At 48.7% G+C, this 17216-nt stretch overlaps 6 protein-coding genes across 6 annotated transcripts; 4 read left to right on the top strand and 2 right to left on the bottom strand.

The window, feature by feature from the left end:
• Positions 1-1021: 1021 nt before the first annotated feature.
• Positions 1022-2170, top strand: AKAW2_10650S (F-box domain protein; the record flags this gene model as incomplete). Its single annotated transcript, XM_041689546.1, has 1 exon — positions 1022-2170. One exon carries the CDS (start codon positions 1022-1024, stop codon positions 2168-2170), a length of 1149 nt encoding a protein of 382 aa, XP_041537370.1.
• Positions 2171-2860: 690 nt separating this feature from the next.
• Positions 2861-4046, top strand: AKAW2_10651S (uncharacterized protein; the record flags this gene model as incomplete). The annotated part of the gene is made up of 2 exons (XM_041689557.1): positions 2861-3127; positions 3285-4046. The coding sequence occupies 2 exons, from the start codon at positions 2861-2863 to the stop codon at positions 4044-4046; spliced, it is 1029 nt and encodes a 342-aa protein (XP_041537371.1).
• Positions 4047-4509: 463 nt separating this feature from the next.
• AKAW2_10652A (putative PHD transcription factor) lies at positions 4510-7222 on the bottom strand (the record flags this gene model as incomplete). Its single annotated transcript, XM_041689568.1, has 2 exons — positions 4510-5573; positions 5632-7222. The coding sequence occupies 2 exons, from the start codon at positions 7220-7222 to the stop codon at positions 4510-4512; spliced, it is 2655 nt and encodes an 884-aa protein (XP_041537372.1).
• Positions 7223-8553: 1331 nt separating this feature from the next.
• Positions 8554-10482, top strand: AKAW2_10653S (uncharacterized protein; the record flags this gene model as incomplete). Its single annotated transcript, XM_041689579.1, has 6 exons — positions 8554-8575; positions 8624-8668; positions 8721-9412; positions 9479-9807; positions 9862-10304; positions 10352-10482. The coding sequence occupies 6 exons, from the start codon at positions 8554-8556 to the stop codon at positions 10480-10482; spliced, it is 1662 nt and encodes a 553-aa protein (XP_041537373.1).
• A 1901-nt stretch (positions 10483-12383) lies between these two features.
• Positions 12384-14327, top strand: AKAW2_10654S (sigma-70 region 2 family protein; the record flags this gene model as incomplete). Its single annotated transcript, XM_041689590.1, has 1 exon — positions 12384-14327. The coding sequence occupies one exon, from the start codon at positions 12384-12386 to the stop codon at positions 14325-14327; it is 1944 nt and encodes a 647-aa protein (XP_041537374.1).
• A 396-nt stretch (positions 14328-14723) lies between these two features.
• Positions 14724-16453, bottom strand: AKAW2_10655A (sugar porter family MFS transporter; the record flags this gene model as incomplete). The annotated part of the gene is made up of 4 exons (XM_041689601.1): positions 14724-15785; positions 15874-15954; positions 16021-16223; positions 16285-16453. 4 exons carry the CDS (start codon positions 16451-16453, stop codon positions 14724-14726), a joined length of 1515 nt encoding a protein of 504 aa, XP_041537375.1.
• Positions 16454-17216: the final 763 nt, after the last annotated feature.

Raw genomic sequence — 17216 nt, forward strand, 5'->3', positions numbered from 1 at the left:
CCCCCTCATTTCTCAGCAAGCGAGTTCTCCGAGTCTTGCCCATGTTCTTCTCCGGTCTGTTCTTGCCCCACCGCTCTGGACAGTGACCCCAAATTCTGGGACCGATTTCGCAGGCCTAAGACGAGAGACAGAAAGATAATTCAAGCAAATTCTTGCGATCTTGCGCGTCCCTTGAGTACTACTTGATACGACTACCTTCCCTCAAAGACCAAGACACACCGAGTAATTCCATGAAGATCAATGTCTTCTGGCATCTGGGACAGTTTTCGACGTAGGATTGAGCCAGAACTACTATGGTAAATCCAGGAAGGCGGAAAGAAGATCGGCAAGGAAGCCTCCGGTGGGGCCAATGTATAAGTACTGACTCAGCAATCAATTTCATCTGGGGTTCTTTCTGTTCTGGGCTGGCTGCAGATGCCTAAAGCAAGAAATAATAATTCTACAATGGTCTGAATCGATTCCTTATCCCCCCATTATGATTATAACATTGCACCGTGACTAGTACACTGTTGCCGGGTGGCTGCGATGTTGTCGAGTGTCAGAACAAGCCAGTGCAGGAGTTGCGGGGAGAGACTAATGCAGCTCCACATTCATACAGCAAAGGCGTTCCTATAAAGTTGGTGTGATTTCCAAAGCTATACAGAGTATGTCGTGTCGAGTCTGGCTTAAATTGAGTGGTATACGTGAATTTGGCGCGTGTAAAGTGCGACCACAGGTCACAGTAGTCCTGCTATCTGTGTAAACGCCAATTTAGTCTGTCAAAGCATTCTGTCACGGTTTTCCTGCTTATGGAGCCATCTTCGCCATTTGACTATCACGTGAGATGAATGTGGGGTCCCCCGGCAATTGACAACCAGCATTCTTCCCGAAACTCACCACGCCATAACTCCTTTCTGGAAAGTACATCGCTGTGGGCTGGCATTTATGTCCAATTCATTGGTTTTCTATACTTGATTTGAAGCCCATAGTCTCCGCAATGTGAGGCATTCGGACGAAAACTTTATCTCAGATTACTGGAACCATGTCTTTACCACATTCGCCCTTGGAAAGCCTTCCGAATGAGCTTCTGGATCAGATCATCTCCGAAGTCTCGGCTTCCCCTCCTTCTCAGTCCAGGGTGCACAAGCCTCCTTGTATGCGTATTACTACATCTAGAACTAGGGATTTGAAGAATCTTGCACGCACCTCCTCCCGACTCCTGGAGCTGGTGCGCCCCCACCTTTTCGCTCACGCATGCTTCGATATCAAAGATGTAGCGGACTTTGTCTCATTTATAACGAGGTTAGATCTCGGTCGATATGTAATATCGATTGTGGCCAAGGGGATGGACTCTCCCGATCATCGAGAGGATCCCTATTGGTGGCGTCCAGTACTCGATAGTCTCGATCCGTTACGGATCATTGTGATTGCACCTCCCCCATTTCTGGCCGCCATGCTTGACACACGGATCATGGACGGACATAGCTGGGCATTCGAGGTTCCTTTCCAGGTTCTACAATTGGAACAGAACTCGCGGGTCTGCAGGCCTCCTCTACTATCAGAGACAAAGCATCCAGCCCGTCTGCTTGAGACTCGGGTATGGTCTTCCTTTGCCTTCAATGAGTCGTCCTCGCTCCGGGCGTACAATCACTATGAGTATTTCATGTTCCAGGTTCCTTCCCTATTCAATAAGTGGGGAACAGTGGCATCCACCCAACTGTTCTCCGAGAGGCTGGACCTTTCCCGCTCATTGAAATCCTTCACGTCGTTCAACTATACGGCAGTGTTTCCGTTCTATAATCATGTCAAATTAGTCTTGGATGCCATTGAATTGATGACCAACCTGCGTTCATTGAGCATCCAACTTGCCCCGTCTCCGGATGATAAGATTACGGAGATGGAACAGAGAGGCTCTATGGACCCCAGTGACCCATGGATGGAGATTGCTACTGGATATTCACTTATTGCGCACACTGTCAGGAAAATGGGGGCGTTAGATAGTCTCGTGGAATTCCGTACGCCGGATTACGAGTTTGATGCTCTGCGTTCAGAACTATCTACTATCCTAGGGGATGTGTTGGACAGCAGCGGATGGGTACATGATGGAAGAGGAACTTGGACAAAAGTACCTTCGAACGGCGAAGATGATCGGTTGGGTTCTCCTACGACGCCGGTAGGTAACGCTCTCTGATATGCTACAGTAATGAGCGCACACTTGAAAATATTCTGGATGAATTACGCTCCAAGAGTTTGTAAGTAAATTTGTGATGCGCCTGTACATAATTACCCTCTATACTTATTTCCATAACTTCCACATGTGTGAGTCAATTTACGGCTTGCATATTAGCATATAGAACAATTTAGAGTGAGTAGTACTTATACTGCAACTTCATTGTGCATACCGAGACACATAATATACGTCATTGTCACGTGATAGCGCATCAACTACTAATGATTGAGTGGGCATGCGGGCATAAGTACTTGATGGTTATTCGATTATTTCAATTACTAGGTATAAATTTTTCCAATTAAGTAGCCAATATAGTGCAAGCCCCTATCAGATATGAGTCGAGTTTTGGAAGGTTTACATGGTACATTCTATATAAGAGCGACGAGCTGGGCTTTACAATATCCGGCACAACATTCGTTCGCGAAACCCAGATCTACTCCACACCTTGTATACATCTCACCTTACGACTACATTTAAACCGCTTAACATACTCAGTCCGTATCTATGATAACAACAACAACCAGAGTGAATATAGCTCGTCCTTCTAAACTACTACATATCCTCAGCATGATCTGACAGAAGGCAGCGCTATACACGGACGCGTTACAGAGCTACGCGTTTTTCCCACCATTCAGTCCGGTGAAGAACATCATGTCCATCAACGCTTATATTGGCGATGCTGAGCCAGCGCCACCAATTTTAGCTCATACTATGCTGCAGTCTGGTCCATCAGCAGAGAACAAACAAAAACAAGATCAGCAACAATCCGCGGAACAAAGCTGGAACATTTCACATGACGTGCAAAAGGGACTTCAAAATAGTCCAGACAGCGTTTTCAGAAGTGGCATAGTCATTGGCTTCTCCAGGCTCAGAGACGCACACAAGGAGACGAGTGATGAGGATGAGTACATCGGAAGAGTATGTCTACCTTCTCCATAGACAACCTCCCTGCTATGCCCTTATACATAAACCTGTTAAGCCATATCTACCACCCCCAATAATCATTTACAATACATCTCCTTACCACAAATTTCAACTCCCCATATAAGAACATACATAATTAACAACCTCCCAGCTCCCCCGCCACCTCCTCACAACCCACCTACTACACCAACACCAACACGACACCCTCCAACCAAAAACCTACATAATCCACCCGGCCAACTTCAGCGCCTTCACCCCCCAACGCCTCCTCACCTCCCTACTCAACAAACAACAACAACTAAAACAACAACTCCCACTATCACGAACCCAAGCAATAACCCTTCTGGACTCCGTCCAACTCTTCCCCGTCTACGACTTCAACGCAGCCGCACAAGCAATACACGAAATCGCATTGACCATATCTCCAGCCACCACACCATCAACAGATACAACACCACATCAACAACATATCATAATAATCACAGGCCTGGACACCCTAACCGAGGGCGTAATCCGAGCTTCGAACCCCCTGCGCGGATCAGCTATGCTCACGTCTGTATTACGGACACTAACGCAATTGACGCGAACGCATGGGTCGAATCTCTCGGTGATCTTGGTGAATACTAGTGGATTGGGGAAGGTGGTGTGGTCTCAGAGTGGGGGAGTGGGGGTAGAAGTAGATGCTAACGCTACGGGGGGAGTGTATGAAATGGATGATGGCGAGGGGATCCAGTCTGCGTTCCGTGCGCATAGTGGTGAGATGTTTCCGAGTCTGTTGATGAGGACGCTGGATCAGGGGATTGATTCGCATCTGTTGGTGTCGAGTATTGGGAGGGTTCCGGTTGTGGAGGTTATTAAGGATAGGGTGGGTGGGAATGTTGGGAGGTGGTGTGTTTGGGAGGGGGAGGTTTGATTGAACATGAATGGCTGGGTTTGTGATTCGATGTGTGAGGTTTGATAGTTGCTATGCGCTGCAGGGCGCGCATGCCCTGATGTATGATATTGCGACCTATGTAGATAGTAGAATTTCCTGCTTACTCCATTTGAATATTTCATTCCACTTGGAAATCTCAAACAAACATGAACCCTTGACACCGTCTATCATGCAAGTAATATGCACCAGTTCCAACTTTTCCCCCTTAGCAGACCAATATTGCCTTTCCGCGCTGACTAACTCCAGTTGTGAATGATGCTTTTTTCTCCAGATAAATAAATAATAATGATGATCATTATGAATGGGGGTATCAACCAAATCAAGTCAATTGTCAAACGCGACAAAGGAGAGATAGGAAGCGTCTGTATGTAATGTATGAGAGGGGAATGCTGGGACGAAAGACAAGCCACGCTGGTTTGATGCCTGCCGTAGTAATATTACATCACTGGCCACCAATTTGCGCATTGTCTGATTCGGCCCACATCCTAAGAACGGCCCTCTCAACGACATTCTTCGCTTCTTTTTCGCATTTGCTAAGATCCAAAGCGAGGGTATTTTCCTCGAATACAGCATCTTGCTGTTGGACCTTGAGCCATTGTTTATGCCTCTCACAACGCTTCTTAGTACAGACTCCACGTGAGAGTTTCTCGAAGTCGTCTTCGTTGTCGTCATCCATGGCGGTGTCGCCGTCGGCGTCCGTAGCAGCTTCGGGATAACTTGATGCCAGGGCTTCGGGCGAGCCATCCTCGAGTGCTTTCGCGCCGATTTCGGATAACCGCCATTCGTCGAATTCTTCGTCCGACCATGCGAGTCTGCTGTCGAACCCGCAGATGTCTTTCCAACCACCCTTTGGGTCGGTTTGTTTTAGCTGCTCCAAAATACTCTTGGATCGCTGGCGCACCAGTGTCATGAATGTGTTTCGGGCGCGGAGCATCTCTTTGCGATGGAGAAGGTCGTCCCGTTGCTTGCGGATCTTTTGTAGTTTGGATGCTTCGTCGGGAGTGTATGTGAGCCAGTCTACGTCGAAGTCCAGACCGATCTTCTTTCCCTCCTTGGTCTCGGCTTCCGGATCCGTGGTGGTAGTGGCGGTATTTTTGCTTTCCTCTTCGGCGGGAAGCGATATGATGCTTTCGCCTAGTTTGCGGAATTCTTTGGCGGAGCTGACGCCCATTACGACGGCTTTGAGATCGCCTGTTGTAAGGACTCCACCTCGGCTTCCTAGATCGTCCGGGTCTCGTCTGTCTGGCGTAGCGGTCCCATCACGACTATTGCTTCCGCTCGAATTAATGCCATTGGTGGCTGCTCGGCCTGCTGCATTTGTTTTTGCTTTCAGTCCCGTACCCAGGAGAAGCTTGGTTCGCTGAAGCATGAACTCCCGGCCATGTTCGTCTGAACAGTATTTGCTGGGGATTTTCTGGTTGACTCGGGCGGGCTTGCGGCATTCTTTTAGCCGGCACATAGGTTTCCATGTAGTCCATCCTTTGCCTTGCTCCTTGCAATTCGGGCCTGCGGAGTGTTAGTCACGGGCATACATTATGTGTGTAATGCCGGAGAAATGTCTTACAGATGTACTTGTCAATGAGGTCTGCATCTCTCGGATCGATGTTGACGCATTTCCCGTGAAACCAATCCTCACATCCACCATCGCATCCAATCATCCACGTATGATTGTCAGGTTTGCGGCAGATGCAAAATATTTCATCGTTATCATCAGAGTCATCTTCTTCCTCTTCTTCTATATCATCTTGCTCTACGTTCTTGCTGCCTTTCCTTTTACTATCTGGGGCGGGTGAGTTGGTGTGCGAGGTGGAATTCCGCTTTTTGGTTGCGGGCTTGCCAGCACGAATCGAAGACGGAGTGTTGGAGCGACCGCCATCAACAATATCGCTGTCCAATTCGTTGGCTTTCCTCTTTTTGGTCGTTGACTTTCGCCCAGTCCCTTTCTTGGTTGCAGCAGTAGCAGACTTCCGGGCCGGGCCAGGTTTCGTAGATGTGGCTGGCGAGGAGCGGTCAGAAGACGACGCTCTTGAGGATCCCCTATTCTTGAGACTCGCAATGTTTTTTGGAGTGAGGTGGTCCGCAGTCGGGCCGTCAAGTGAAGAAACCGGTGGCTTGGATTCCGACTCTTCGTTAAGGGGAACTTTATCCAAATTCGTGTTGAGGGGTTCGGTCTTGACAAGAGGGATTGGTGTGTCTTGCTTGCTCGTGGATCTAACTACTCCTGCGGCATCAAGTCCTTCATAGAGGTCAGACCACGCTCGCAGATTAGTAGATTTGTCTCCATGTATGGCAGATGCCACCAGTATCCTAAAGCGTCGATGTATCTCATCTGCCCTTTCAAAGCCAAAGTACCCGCTCTGTCGCCAACCAGTTATCCCGATCACCTTATCATTGCTGATAACAACGTTCGACGGTACCAGGTTGTTGTGGACCAAACAGATATGTTCGTCCTCCTTCCTTTCACGAAACAGTATATTCTTCTCTGGTTCCAGGGCATCAGGTGACGCTTGTGAGTTGAGTCCACTGCAAACGTACGAAGGACGGTCGGGGGGTGCATCTATCCCGCCAAGGCGCTGCGATATGCGACGGCACTGCTGCTTGAACATGTCAATCTGCTCAGCTGTGAGGTATCTCCAGGCTACCTCAAGAGTAACGCCAGGGATTCTAGATTCCACAGTGACATTTTTCCCATCTATTGTCCCGCAAAAGAATATGACCGGCACAGCGATGGACATCTCCTTGAGCGTATCCTCAGCCTTCCTTGCGGCACTCAGTTCATTGGCGTTGGCACACGAGTACTTTTCAGCAGCGGCGCCAGTTGAAGGTTCACGATCAACGCGAATGACAACGCTGCCAGCAGCGAAGACCTCCCGGTTCCCCGAGACATTCAGAGAATTTTCTGCCGTACAGAGCTCTTTCACAATGCCTTCCCAATATGAAGTGACCTCTGGATCCGGTTCGCACCACTGGTTGTATCGAGGTTTGAAGTCAGATTCGCGAGGCGCGTAGCGGCCATAATGCACACTCCGGGCGAGGAATATGTCATCGTTGGGGAGGAGCTCGGGGTTTGTTTCGTATGGGTTTGTCGACCCTTGATTGGTGACGCGACCATCCACCTGAGTTTGATCACCAGGCGCTTGCGTAGCTCCGGCCATCACTCCGACTCTTCCAGCGACCTTCTAAGGTCCAAGCGCGCCCCTTCTGTGGGTAGCCAGCGTGTGAGTGCTCGGGCACAAAATCCTAGGGATATGTTGGCCTTCAAGATCCCACAAACTGGCGATTCTGCAGACTGGCAACCTAGACGAAGAGTATGGTTCCGGTCGCATACGATTTCATACTATTAGTTTTGGAATGTGAGCCGGTAGCTTCCACAAGCCGAAAATGGAAAGGCGACCGACGGGGAAGTCTTCTTTGCTGATTATCGATCGGTCGTAAAAGTCGCAATTGCGGCGGAGGTCGGAGAAAGATGCGAAACGGAGTGGGATGCGATCCCAAGTGAGTGTCTCTGTAAGTAGCGACTTCGCGTCAGAATCCAAGATCTGTGATTAAGAAGATTCTAGTGAATGATGAGTCTTTCCCCCAGTAGCTGGCTAGCGCAATAACTTTAAAGCTTTCAGTAAATATTCAAGCTGGGGGAAGCGCGCTCGGCGACGCGGAGATGGAATTCGGAGAGGATTTGGCAGCTTCTGCGTCGGATTTACGGCCAAGGCGGTGAGTGTTAACTCCGTCGAGTCTCCAAAACACTGGCTATCACACGACAGATTACTACTATCCTTTGGGACATAGAAGAGAATTCTCGGAAGAATGATGCTGTGATGACCTTCTATTCTCCCTCTGCAGCACTATTGAAAGTCGTAAGTCCAGAGTTCAAGGCCTGTGCTCCAAACCATTGCAGTGATGGGCGGCAGATACTTGCTTGCCATTCATCTCATTCTGGAAAGTCAAGGGTCATGACAGAGCCAAAAGAGGAAGCAGCAAAGCACGGCGACAGTGTTCTATTCCACACACAATAATAGGAAAGAGCGGTGCTCGTAGTGAAGGAGAATGTCAATTATGAAGCCTGTTCGCATGACGGTATCTGTATCGCATGACTATAATGACCGCCTATGTTCCGCTGATATGTAATTCACTTCTACTACTACTGTTACTACAATGGTGGTTAATTGACACTCAGAGGCGCTATTCCAGCATCCCATTGATCGATTCAATGTACAGCTAGGCAAGAGGATGCTCATTCAAGGCCATCCTCCTTAAATATGGACCCTCAATCCCTGATCATTCCTTTTGTACGATATACTTGCAGAGCATCAAAATCACCGCCATCACCGCCTACCACTATCAATAAAATATACTACTTTTCATCATGGGCCCTTGTAAATGGCAAGACAAAAAACTATTTCTACAGTGTGCTTGCCCCGAGGGGTCCTGCGCTTCGCGTCTTGCGGACATGAACAATCTAATACAATGTGAAAAATGCTCGCATCCGATGAGCCTCCACCAAGATTACTGTTCGTTTCTTACACTCGTGATGTTCCTCAGCTAATCTTGCGTCATAGCTACTTCCTCCGAATTCCCACCGTCACAGATAACTGCACCTATAGGTATATAGTTTGCTTCAACCGGACTTGGCAAGATCATTGCTAATCATCACAGATGTCGGATCACATATCGTTCACCGGGATGGGTTGATCACGGAGCTCATTGCTCGACTGAAAGCATCTCATATTGTTCGAGTGAGGGGGACTCCTGCTTCGGGTAAGACAACCATCGTGAATCTATTAGCCAACAAGCTACTTGATTGTGATCCAAATACTCCTCTTTACGTCATGTCTGGTTGGGATGTAGATATGGTAACGAGAGCAAAGGGCTGGGCCGGTTATCTCGAGCAACGAACTGGTGTCCATGGCCGCTCCTGGCTGACACAACGAGGGTATCTCCTTATCGATGAGGCCCAACAATCGTATTGGGACGTCGCGCTATGGGCGGATCTGTTCAAAGCTGTTGACCCATCATCTCAACCTTACATTGTACTGTTCATGTCTTACGGCTCTCCAGATAGGGGCTTTTCGGGTTTCGAGCGAAAATATATGGCGACGCCAATGATTTTCGGTGAGGGACAGGAAATATCACTTAGGCCCGATATCAATATCCAATCACCTTGGAAACCTGTTGGTTTGTTAATGGAGGAAAATGAAGCCATTCAAGTTATTGAAAGATGTGCGCCACAAGTCATACCAGACTGTGGGCCTCTTCTGACGCCAGCTTTGAAGCAAGGCTTGTTCAAAAGCAGCAGTGGACATGTAGGGCTCATTAAATCTCTGGTCCTAGCTCTGAGGTCCCTACCGGTTAGCTTTATCCTAAAGTCGATGTTTCGCCGGTCTGTTTACTAAAATTAAGGCTGTTTACAACAGGTACTCTCCAAAGAAGTGCGAAACCGCAGACCGCTAGAGTGGCAAACAATCAGCACAGCCTTTTTCAGTGACCCAATGGGGTTTTTTCGATGTCTTCGAAGTCTCCCATTCTCCAGAGGTCTGCCCCCAGCACGGATCCTTCAAATACCTAATGTCGCCGCTGTTCTTAAGGCAGCCGTTGCTTCTGATGGGATCCTCACATCCAGCTTCGCGGGTACATCTAAGGAGGCACAAGAAGGTCTCGAACATATCTTAGCCAACGGATGGCTTCATGCAGAGATTTGCGACGGAGGAGAGCGATACATATTCGCAAGTCAAATTCATCGTTGGTAGGTGGGGAGTCTATAGAGTACTTTGGGCTGCTTTCTAATCCGAGAGTCTAGGTATTGCCAGTGTCTTTTCTCCGAGAAACGCCCTGATAACCAACTTGAATACGACACTCCTTTACAGTTAGCGCTCGACGTTATCAGAGGATTTCAGCCATGTCAGCTAGCACATGCGCCTCGTTCATTAGCAGGTAGTTCCCGGCCACTGGAAGACCAGTATCAGAAGGAGTTTTATCGCTGTCTCTTCCCTTTACTGGATGGGCATGTTGTCGTGTCTCCCGAGTTCGTGGTTCAGTCGGATATTAAAGGTGGAACAATTGACTTCCTTATTACCCAGAAGAAGTGGGGATTGGAACTCCTCAGAGAACGTGACCGGCTTCAAGAGCACATGGACAGGTTCAAGCCAAATGGACAATATTACACTCTGATCGAAAAAGGCCGGATGGACTACTATATTGTTCTCGACTTCACCACTACAATGCCTCGAAAACCCAATCCAGGTAGTTCCACCCTCGTCTGCTTATGACATAACTGACACATTTACTAGAGTTTCAGAACCGTTTATACCACATTGTATTCTCGAAAACATATCGGGATGTCTCAGTGATTAATGGATGGGATCTTCGAGTAGTTGACGCCTTTGTCTTGATGGAGAACAAAATTAGACGCTATGACTAGTAGCTAAAAAGCTTTTGGAGCGTCATTCATAATTTTTAGTGGATCATAGCTTCAATATCTATGAGCCACACAGGGCAATGTCAAGCATCATTGACGCGCTTTCTCAATACGCTTTGCTTTATCCAGTGTTTCACCGTCACCGTAGAGTACGTAGTATAGTACGCAACTATCTAACTCAACAAACCCAACTGCTCATCCAATGGTCAACCCTCATGTGAGATCTCTACTTACTCGTATTTCCCATGCTAATATCGCTCCCTTTATACCGCTAGCAGGAGTTAGGGCATGAGGGGTACAAAGACTCTCGCATAGCTACTAAAGGGAGACGCTACCGCCACGAGAGCCAGGCTTCCTCCACACCAACCTGGCTCATGCCATACCCTACCACCTACCTCACAAAGTAAGACGCCTTCCTTATCATGGAAGGCTCGCTTTGATAGCTGGCAGTGTAATACCTTCCATCCCGATTGGAATATTCGACAGCCAGAGGTACTAACTACTGCCTCAGGCAGTTTACTTGTGGATTAAGCAGGCGGTGAAAACAAAAAAAAGAAGGCCTTACCTTATAGGTAAATGACCTTTACCTTCTAAGATAGGCAGGAGCGAAGGCTGGCTCTCGTGGCGGTAGCGCCTTTCCTACTAAATCGCTTCACACTAAGAACGCAGCCGGTATAAACTGCCACGCAATGAGCCATAGAGTGTTCAGGGTGCGAAGGATGCTGCTAGTCATATAATGACGTCGATGAACGAGAAGTCTTTCGTGAATTTCCGGATATCGTGGAGTTCACCGAGATAAGCGGCGCTAGCAGCCGCCCACCAACGAGCCCGGTTGAATGCTTAGGAGTTAGGAGAGTGGAATGGACTTCCGACTTCCAACACCATCATAAACTAGTTCAAGCCAGCTTCTGCACTTCGCAAATCGCGAACATATCCGCCCACCATCAATAATGCTGCCGTTCCTCCTCTCTGAAACAAGGTTTTAGGTTCTAAAGCCACACGCTATTATTATCTCTGGCCCCGAGACTACTTCCCCCATCTCCTGCACCGCAGCCCCCATTATTCCCCCCTCCCCTTTTGCATTGGTGTCTCTTGGTTGGTGGCACTGGAACAGACAATCTGGCGTTCAGGTCACCAGGCTACTTTGAGATTTTGGATCCATGATTCAAGGTTTCAGCTCCAAAGATGCTTATAGTTAGGTGATTCGACGCAGTGGAGCAGCGCAGGCTTACTTCAGTCCCGGGATCGTGACAGTACTCTGCTCTCAGCATTTCACGCTCCTCATTACCTCATGGCCTAATAATAATTAACTTTTTTTTTGCTCTACATATATCATCGCTATCAGATCCGTATGTGTTTGTGCCTCAACTTGTTCTCTCCGTTGTCCCTATAGGCTTGATGCTTGAGCGTAGTTTGTCAAGTACTAACTTTCACTTCTAGTTCCATTTTAGATTCTGGCTGCGTTCTGATATCGCCAGTTGGCACGCTTTGTTTCAACTTCGACTTGGATGTCGGAAGTTGGCCGCTCGTTTTTATGTAACCGAAGACACGCTGCCGGATACAGCTAGATTCCTTTATCGCACCATTGCCAAGGCAGCCGGCAATAACTTCAGTCGGTATCTGTTCGTGGATGCGCCTCGCTATCGCACTTTCTACAGGATTTTCGTTTCAGGGTCGAAAGCATAGCGAGACGGCTATCTGGCGAAGCACAGTAAAGGCTGCTGGTGTTTGGACAGTCTTCAACAGTTAATCAAGCTACCCCGCCATTGTGCCTATACAGCGAGAAGCCAACATCACTCCTGCAGGCCGAATGAGACACCAGCTATCGCATCGCTTAATGAAGGCTGACTACTAAGACCAAAGCACTTGCGCGGCACGAGATCATCGTGCATCTAACCTTCAATATGCCAGATGAACCAAGTAGTGCTAGTGGGAAGAAGTCCACAGAAGAGCCGCCACCAATACAGTGGCAATTCATCGATGCTTCTGACAACAGCAGGAGTACTTTAACTAAAGTAAAGCGTCATGTTATGCAGGAATATATGCGTCAAAAGCGACATGCAAGCGGGCAGTCTGGTGCTGAAATCGAAGAGGGTTCGTCTCAGGGAGAGAAGACACGACAGCACAAAAGAGCCATTGGTCAGGTTACAAAAACGAGTGAAAATCAAACGGACGACACTCAAGATAGTGGATCCCTGTATGGAACCGATGCTCTTGCGCAGGAAAATATTCCCAAGCCGACACTCAATGACTTCTTAGCACAACAAGAGTCGAGCGGGTCTGTGAAAAACCATGCCACAGATGGCAGGATCATCTTGAGTTCCAGGCCTGCAGTTCGGCCATTCTTTGAAGGCATATCTTTCAGAAGCAAAACGAATTTTCCCAAGACCTACTGCCTGTCTCAAAGCAGCATTTCCGACACCAGCACTCCAACGCCATCATCGTCTGCGCCAACAACACCAGATGATGTAGCGTTGTCACCAAAGACGATCCTGAGTGCTGCACGCACAGATCCATTCAACACTCTGCCTCTTGAACTAGACATCGAGGGTCAGAGACTGTTTGACTTTTATGTCAACGAAATGCCTGCTTGCTCATACGGAAACCACTTCCGGTCACCCAAGGCACATAATTGGTACACAGCAGTATTTGTCCCTGAAGGCATGAAAGGACCTGTGGCATTTCAGAACACAATACTCGTTCATGCGGCCAGCACATGGGTCTGGGTTCGTAATGAGGAGCCGGACGCGGCAGCTCTCTATCATCGTGATCGTGCGATTACCATGCTACGAGAGTTGAGGGACAGGAACCCGGATGACATCTCCGATGAAGCGATTATAGGCTGTATAAGCGCTGCAGGCCTTGAAGACTTTGATCCTCGGCCTGGTCATAAGCAGATTAGCTGGCTTCATATGCGAGCGGCAAGGGAGATGATCCGTCTTCGTGGCGGGCCATCCACCTTTCATAAGACACGGCTCGGAATGCTAATAAACTGGCAAGATTATATTCTTTCGGGCTATGAGACAGAGGGACCCAGCTTCTTCTTCGAATACAATCCTCCAGCCATGCTACAGAGACCAGTTCCCCAAGCTGAAGGGCTTGTGCGGAGTCAGCTGCCGCTTTCAGAAAATTCGTTCATCGAGCACACTATCGCCCAACACCCCATACCTACCCCAATGGATGAGATCGAAAATCAGTGCAGTGAGTTCATCAGCTTCCTCAAGCGCTGTGAGCAGCTCGCTATACACCAACGCACATCCACCAACTTAACCACGGCACCGATGCGTCACACGGCATTCCAGTCAACCTCATTGTTGTATGAGATACTCGCAGCGCCTCCCGGGCTACGCTTTACAGCATCGGGTAACCGCAAGCAGTTTGTTGCACGGCTGGTTGCCTTGATCATGCTAAATGCTGGCTTGTGGGATTACCGGAACTCCGTTTCGCATAGTGAGGCCTTTCTCAGAAATTTGGAGCAGAGTGTCCTGAACTGCGAAGTGAACATGAGCGGCTCAGTTGAAGCATTGCTGCAAATATTGCTCGCATGTGAGGATGGTTCGATTGAGTTGCCTAAGTCAAGGCGTAATCCTGGAAATACACCCGATTTTACGCAATACTGCCCTACGGCTGAGACGCCTTACGATCGGCCGTGGTTTGCAGGCCGAATGCTCAAAGTGGCCAAACGGCTCAGCTTTGATAGCTGGATGAACGTGAACTATTTTCTCTTCTCTTGTCTAACGTTACATACGGGAATACCTTCTGTCTCGCTCTGGGAAGATGGCTTACGGCAAGAGATTCTTAGTGCGCCTCTCACTAATTACGTTATGCCGGCCCTCCAAGGCCTGTAGTTTTGTCGGGCTTTATCGCTCGGGACATGGAACCTGCATATACAGCACTGCAGTTTTGAGACTTGTATCCATCCCTCTCATCTTTTCCTCCCTCTTTTCTTATGTCTTTTTGTGTGCACGTGGAAACGAATCTGATTGTAACGTTGAATTTAATGTCTTTTTGGCCATCTTCTTGGTGTTGGTGTTTTATATATCCGCGATGAGACATGACAGTATATGATACCTTTCATTTTAACTGATTTTCTTATTGCGTGATCTGCTTGTTCTGTTTTGTGATCGACCAATTGCCTTCTTGAATTAATTACATTGTATTATTTCTGGTGACATCAAGTCATAAGCTCATCTATATACTATATAATGTGATTCCTTGGAGGTGGCAGAAACGTTGTGTTCTGCTCAATTTCTGGAAGTATGACTGCTAGTATCCCGTGTACTAACGATCGCCAGGAAATCCTTATCTCTTGTATTTGACATTGAAATGTGAGGTTTGTCTGCATCATATGGGGGCCTCGAAGTTTCTGGAGTGAAGAGACGGTCAATTTCCTCGAGCGACTTGCCGGCCGTCTCCGGATACAAGGCCCAAACGAGACCCGCCGCAACCCAGTTGAAGGCCGCGAAACAGTAGAAATATTCGAACTGAATCTCCGACTGGGCGATCGGCGAACACTGAGCAAAAACCAAATTCAGACTCCAATTGGTGGCGGTGGCTACAGAAGAGCCTCGGGCGCGAATGTTGGTGGGGAAAATCTCGGATTGATAGATCCAAGAGATGAGCCCGAGACTAGTATAAAAGAACGAGAAGACGAAAAATACAGCGATTGCAGCACGGACGGCACTGTGATTCGGTGACGCCACACTTTCAAAGTTATTGTACACCTGCCCCAGGATAGCCTCCACGCACATGGTGGCGCCCATACCCAGTAACGACGGAATGAGCAGCTTGCGACGGTCGACCCGATCGATGAAGAGTATGAATACAGTATTCCAAAACTGGGCCAATGCACCCCAGATGCCCTGCAGGATGAGCGAAGTGGATTGCGACAAGCCCAAGGATCGGTATAAACCTGGGTTATAGTTCTGGAGCACATTCGTGCCCGAGCATTGTGTAAAAGCCTGCATGCCACAGGCAAGCAGCACACGCTTGCGCCAATTAGGCTGTGTGAACAAAAGCTGTCGCCATGAGTGGTTGGCTGAATGCCGGGCCTCCGCAATACCCGCGGAGATTCGCTCAAATTCCGCGTCGACTGGTAGAGCGTTCGGCTGTCCCCTAGGTAGATGGAGGCGGTTCAAGACCGCCCGACCAGCATCTGGACGGCCCTTTTCTATGAGCCAACGAGGTGATTCAGGGAGAAACCAGACGCCACAGCTAAGAATCACGGCGGGGACTGCTTGAAATGCCAAGGGGAAACTCCAGCTGAAATTTCCCGTACGGAGAGAGCAGCCATATCCCACCCATTGCTAAAGGCGATTAGTCAGGGATAGAGGGCGAACTAGTTGACTAGTCGACTAGCTGAACAGGGGTATAGTAGATAGATAAATCACTCACAGCTACAACAACTCCGAGCCCAATCATCCATTGCTGCAGTGAACCTAGGAAGCCACGAATACGGGGAGGAGATAGCTCACTCTGAAAGAACGGTCAGAATTCGCTGCAATATAACGGCCCCCAGAGATGCGTTATAGCGATACATACACAATATACTGGGATAATGGCGGACATCAAGCCAATAGCAAGACCAGCGATCAAACGGCCTGCAATGAGCATGGACACGTTGACAGCGCCAGCCTGCAACGCGGCCCCAAGGCTAGCGAGGAGGCCGCCGGTGAAGAGAACAGGCCTTCGCCCCCAAGGGTCAGAGAGGTAGGAGACAAATACCGAGCCTAGAATGGCACCGCCTGCAGAATGTCAGCCGGAGATGAAATGCGACGAAGTGGTGATCGGCGCGGGTGTCCGAACCATTATAGGATGCAACGATACCCCCTGTCGCTGCATCAGAAGGATTGTGGAAGCGATATTTGAAGGAATCCTGGTCGATAACAGAGGATATAACCCCGGAGTCATAACCAAATAAAAAGGAGCCTAGACTGGCGAACAAACAACAGAGAGTAACGAGAAGATAGGGCATTGTTCACCTCCGCTCCCAGTGCTTGAATTGTGTGTGGGGGAGGATGCGACGGCTCCTTTATCTCTTCCCGATCGCTAGTAGTTGCCCATGAAGATATTTTTGAGTGTCTATCTAATCTTGGCGGAGATTTTAGTGGCGCAGCGCGATACCGTTGCGTGCCATAGGCATGGCAGTATGCTACTTGGTAGTATTACTACTATCTGGAGCTGCAACCAAGTCGGGAATAATGCAGGGCTGATGTTGTACAACAACACTGTAACAGGACACACGTGCGCAAGGGCTCTTGAAAGAATAGGAAGGCGAGCAGAAGACTTAAGGTCACATTGAAATGGTCGGTACAGCTAGGGACTAGAGACGAGTGGATTCAGGGGGACACACACAGGAAAACAGGATTCCGTCAGCTTTGATGGATGACTGGACTGCAGCATTGGTCCTCTTAAAGCCAAGGGAAGGACTAACGCCGATTAGGGTCTTCGGGTTCATCCAATCCATCACCGAAGATGCGATCCCCACCGGAGATGTTGTTTAACTTATTGTTTCTCATCGATGTTGCTGCAGGTTCCATGGATCAGGGTACCCATCGAGCATGATCGAATCAGCGACAACACCGTGGGTTCTGAGGCTTGTTTCTGCAACCGAGGCAGTCATCGGCGGGTTTGCCCAATACGCCGAGCTACTGCTGCTACCACTATTACTACTACTAAGCCGCTTTCCCAGCTAGTCCAATGGAGTTTGTAAGAAAAGGGAAAATTTCTGTATCGGA

Source organism: Aspergillus luchuensis, chromosome 1 (genome assembly GCF_016861625.1).
Source record: "Aspergillus luchuensis IFO 4308 DNA, chromosome 1, nearly complete sequence".
Lineage (NCBI taxonomy): Eukaryota > Fungi > Ascomycota > Eurotiomycetes > Eurotiales > Aspergillaceae > Aspergillus > Aspergillus luchuensis.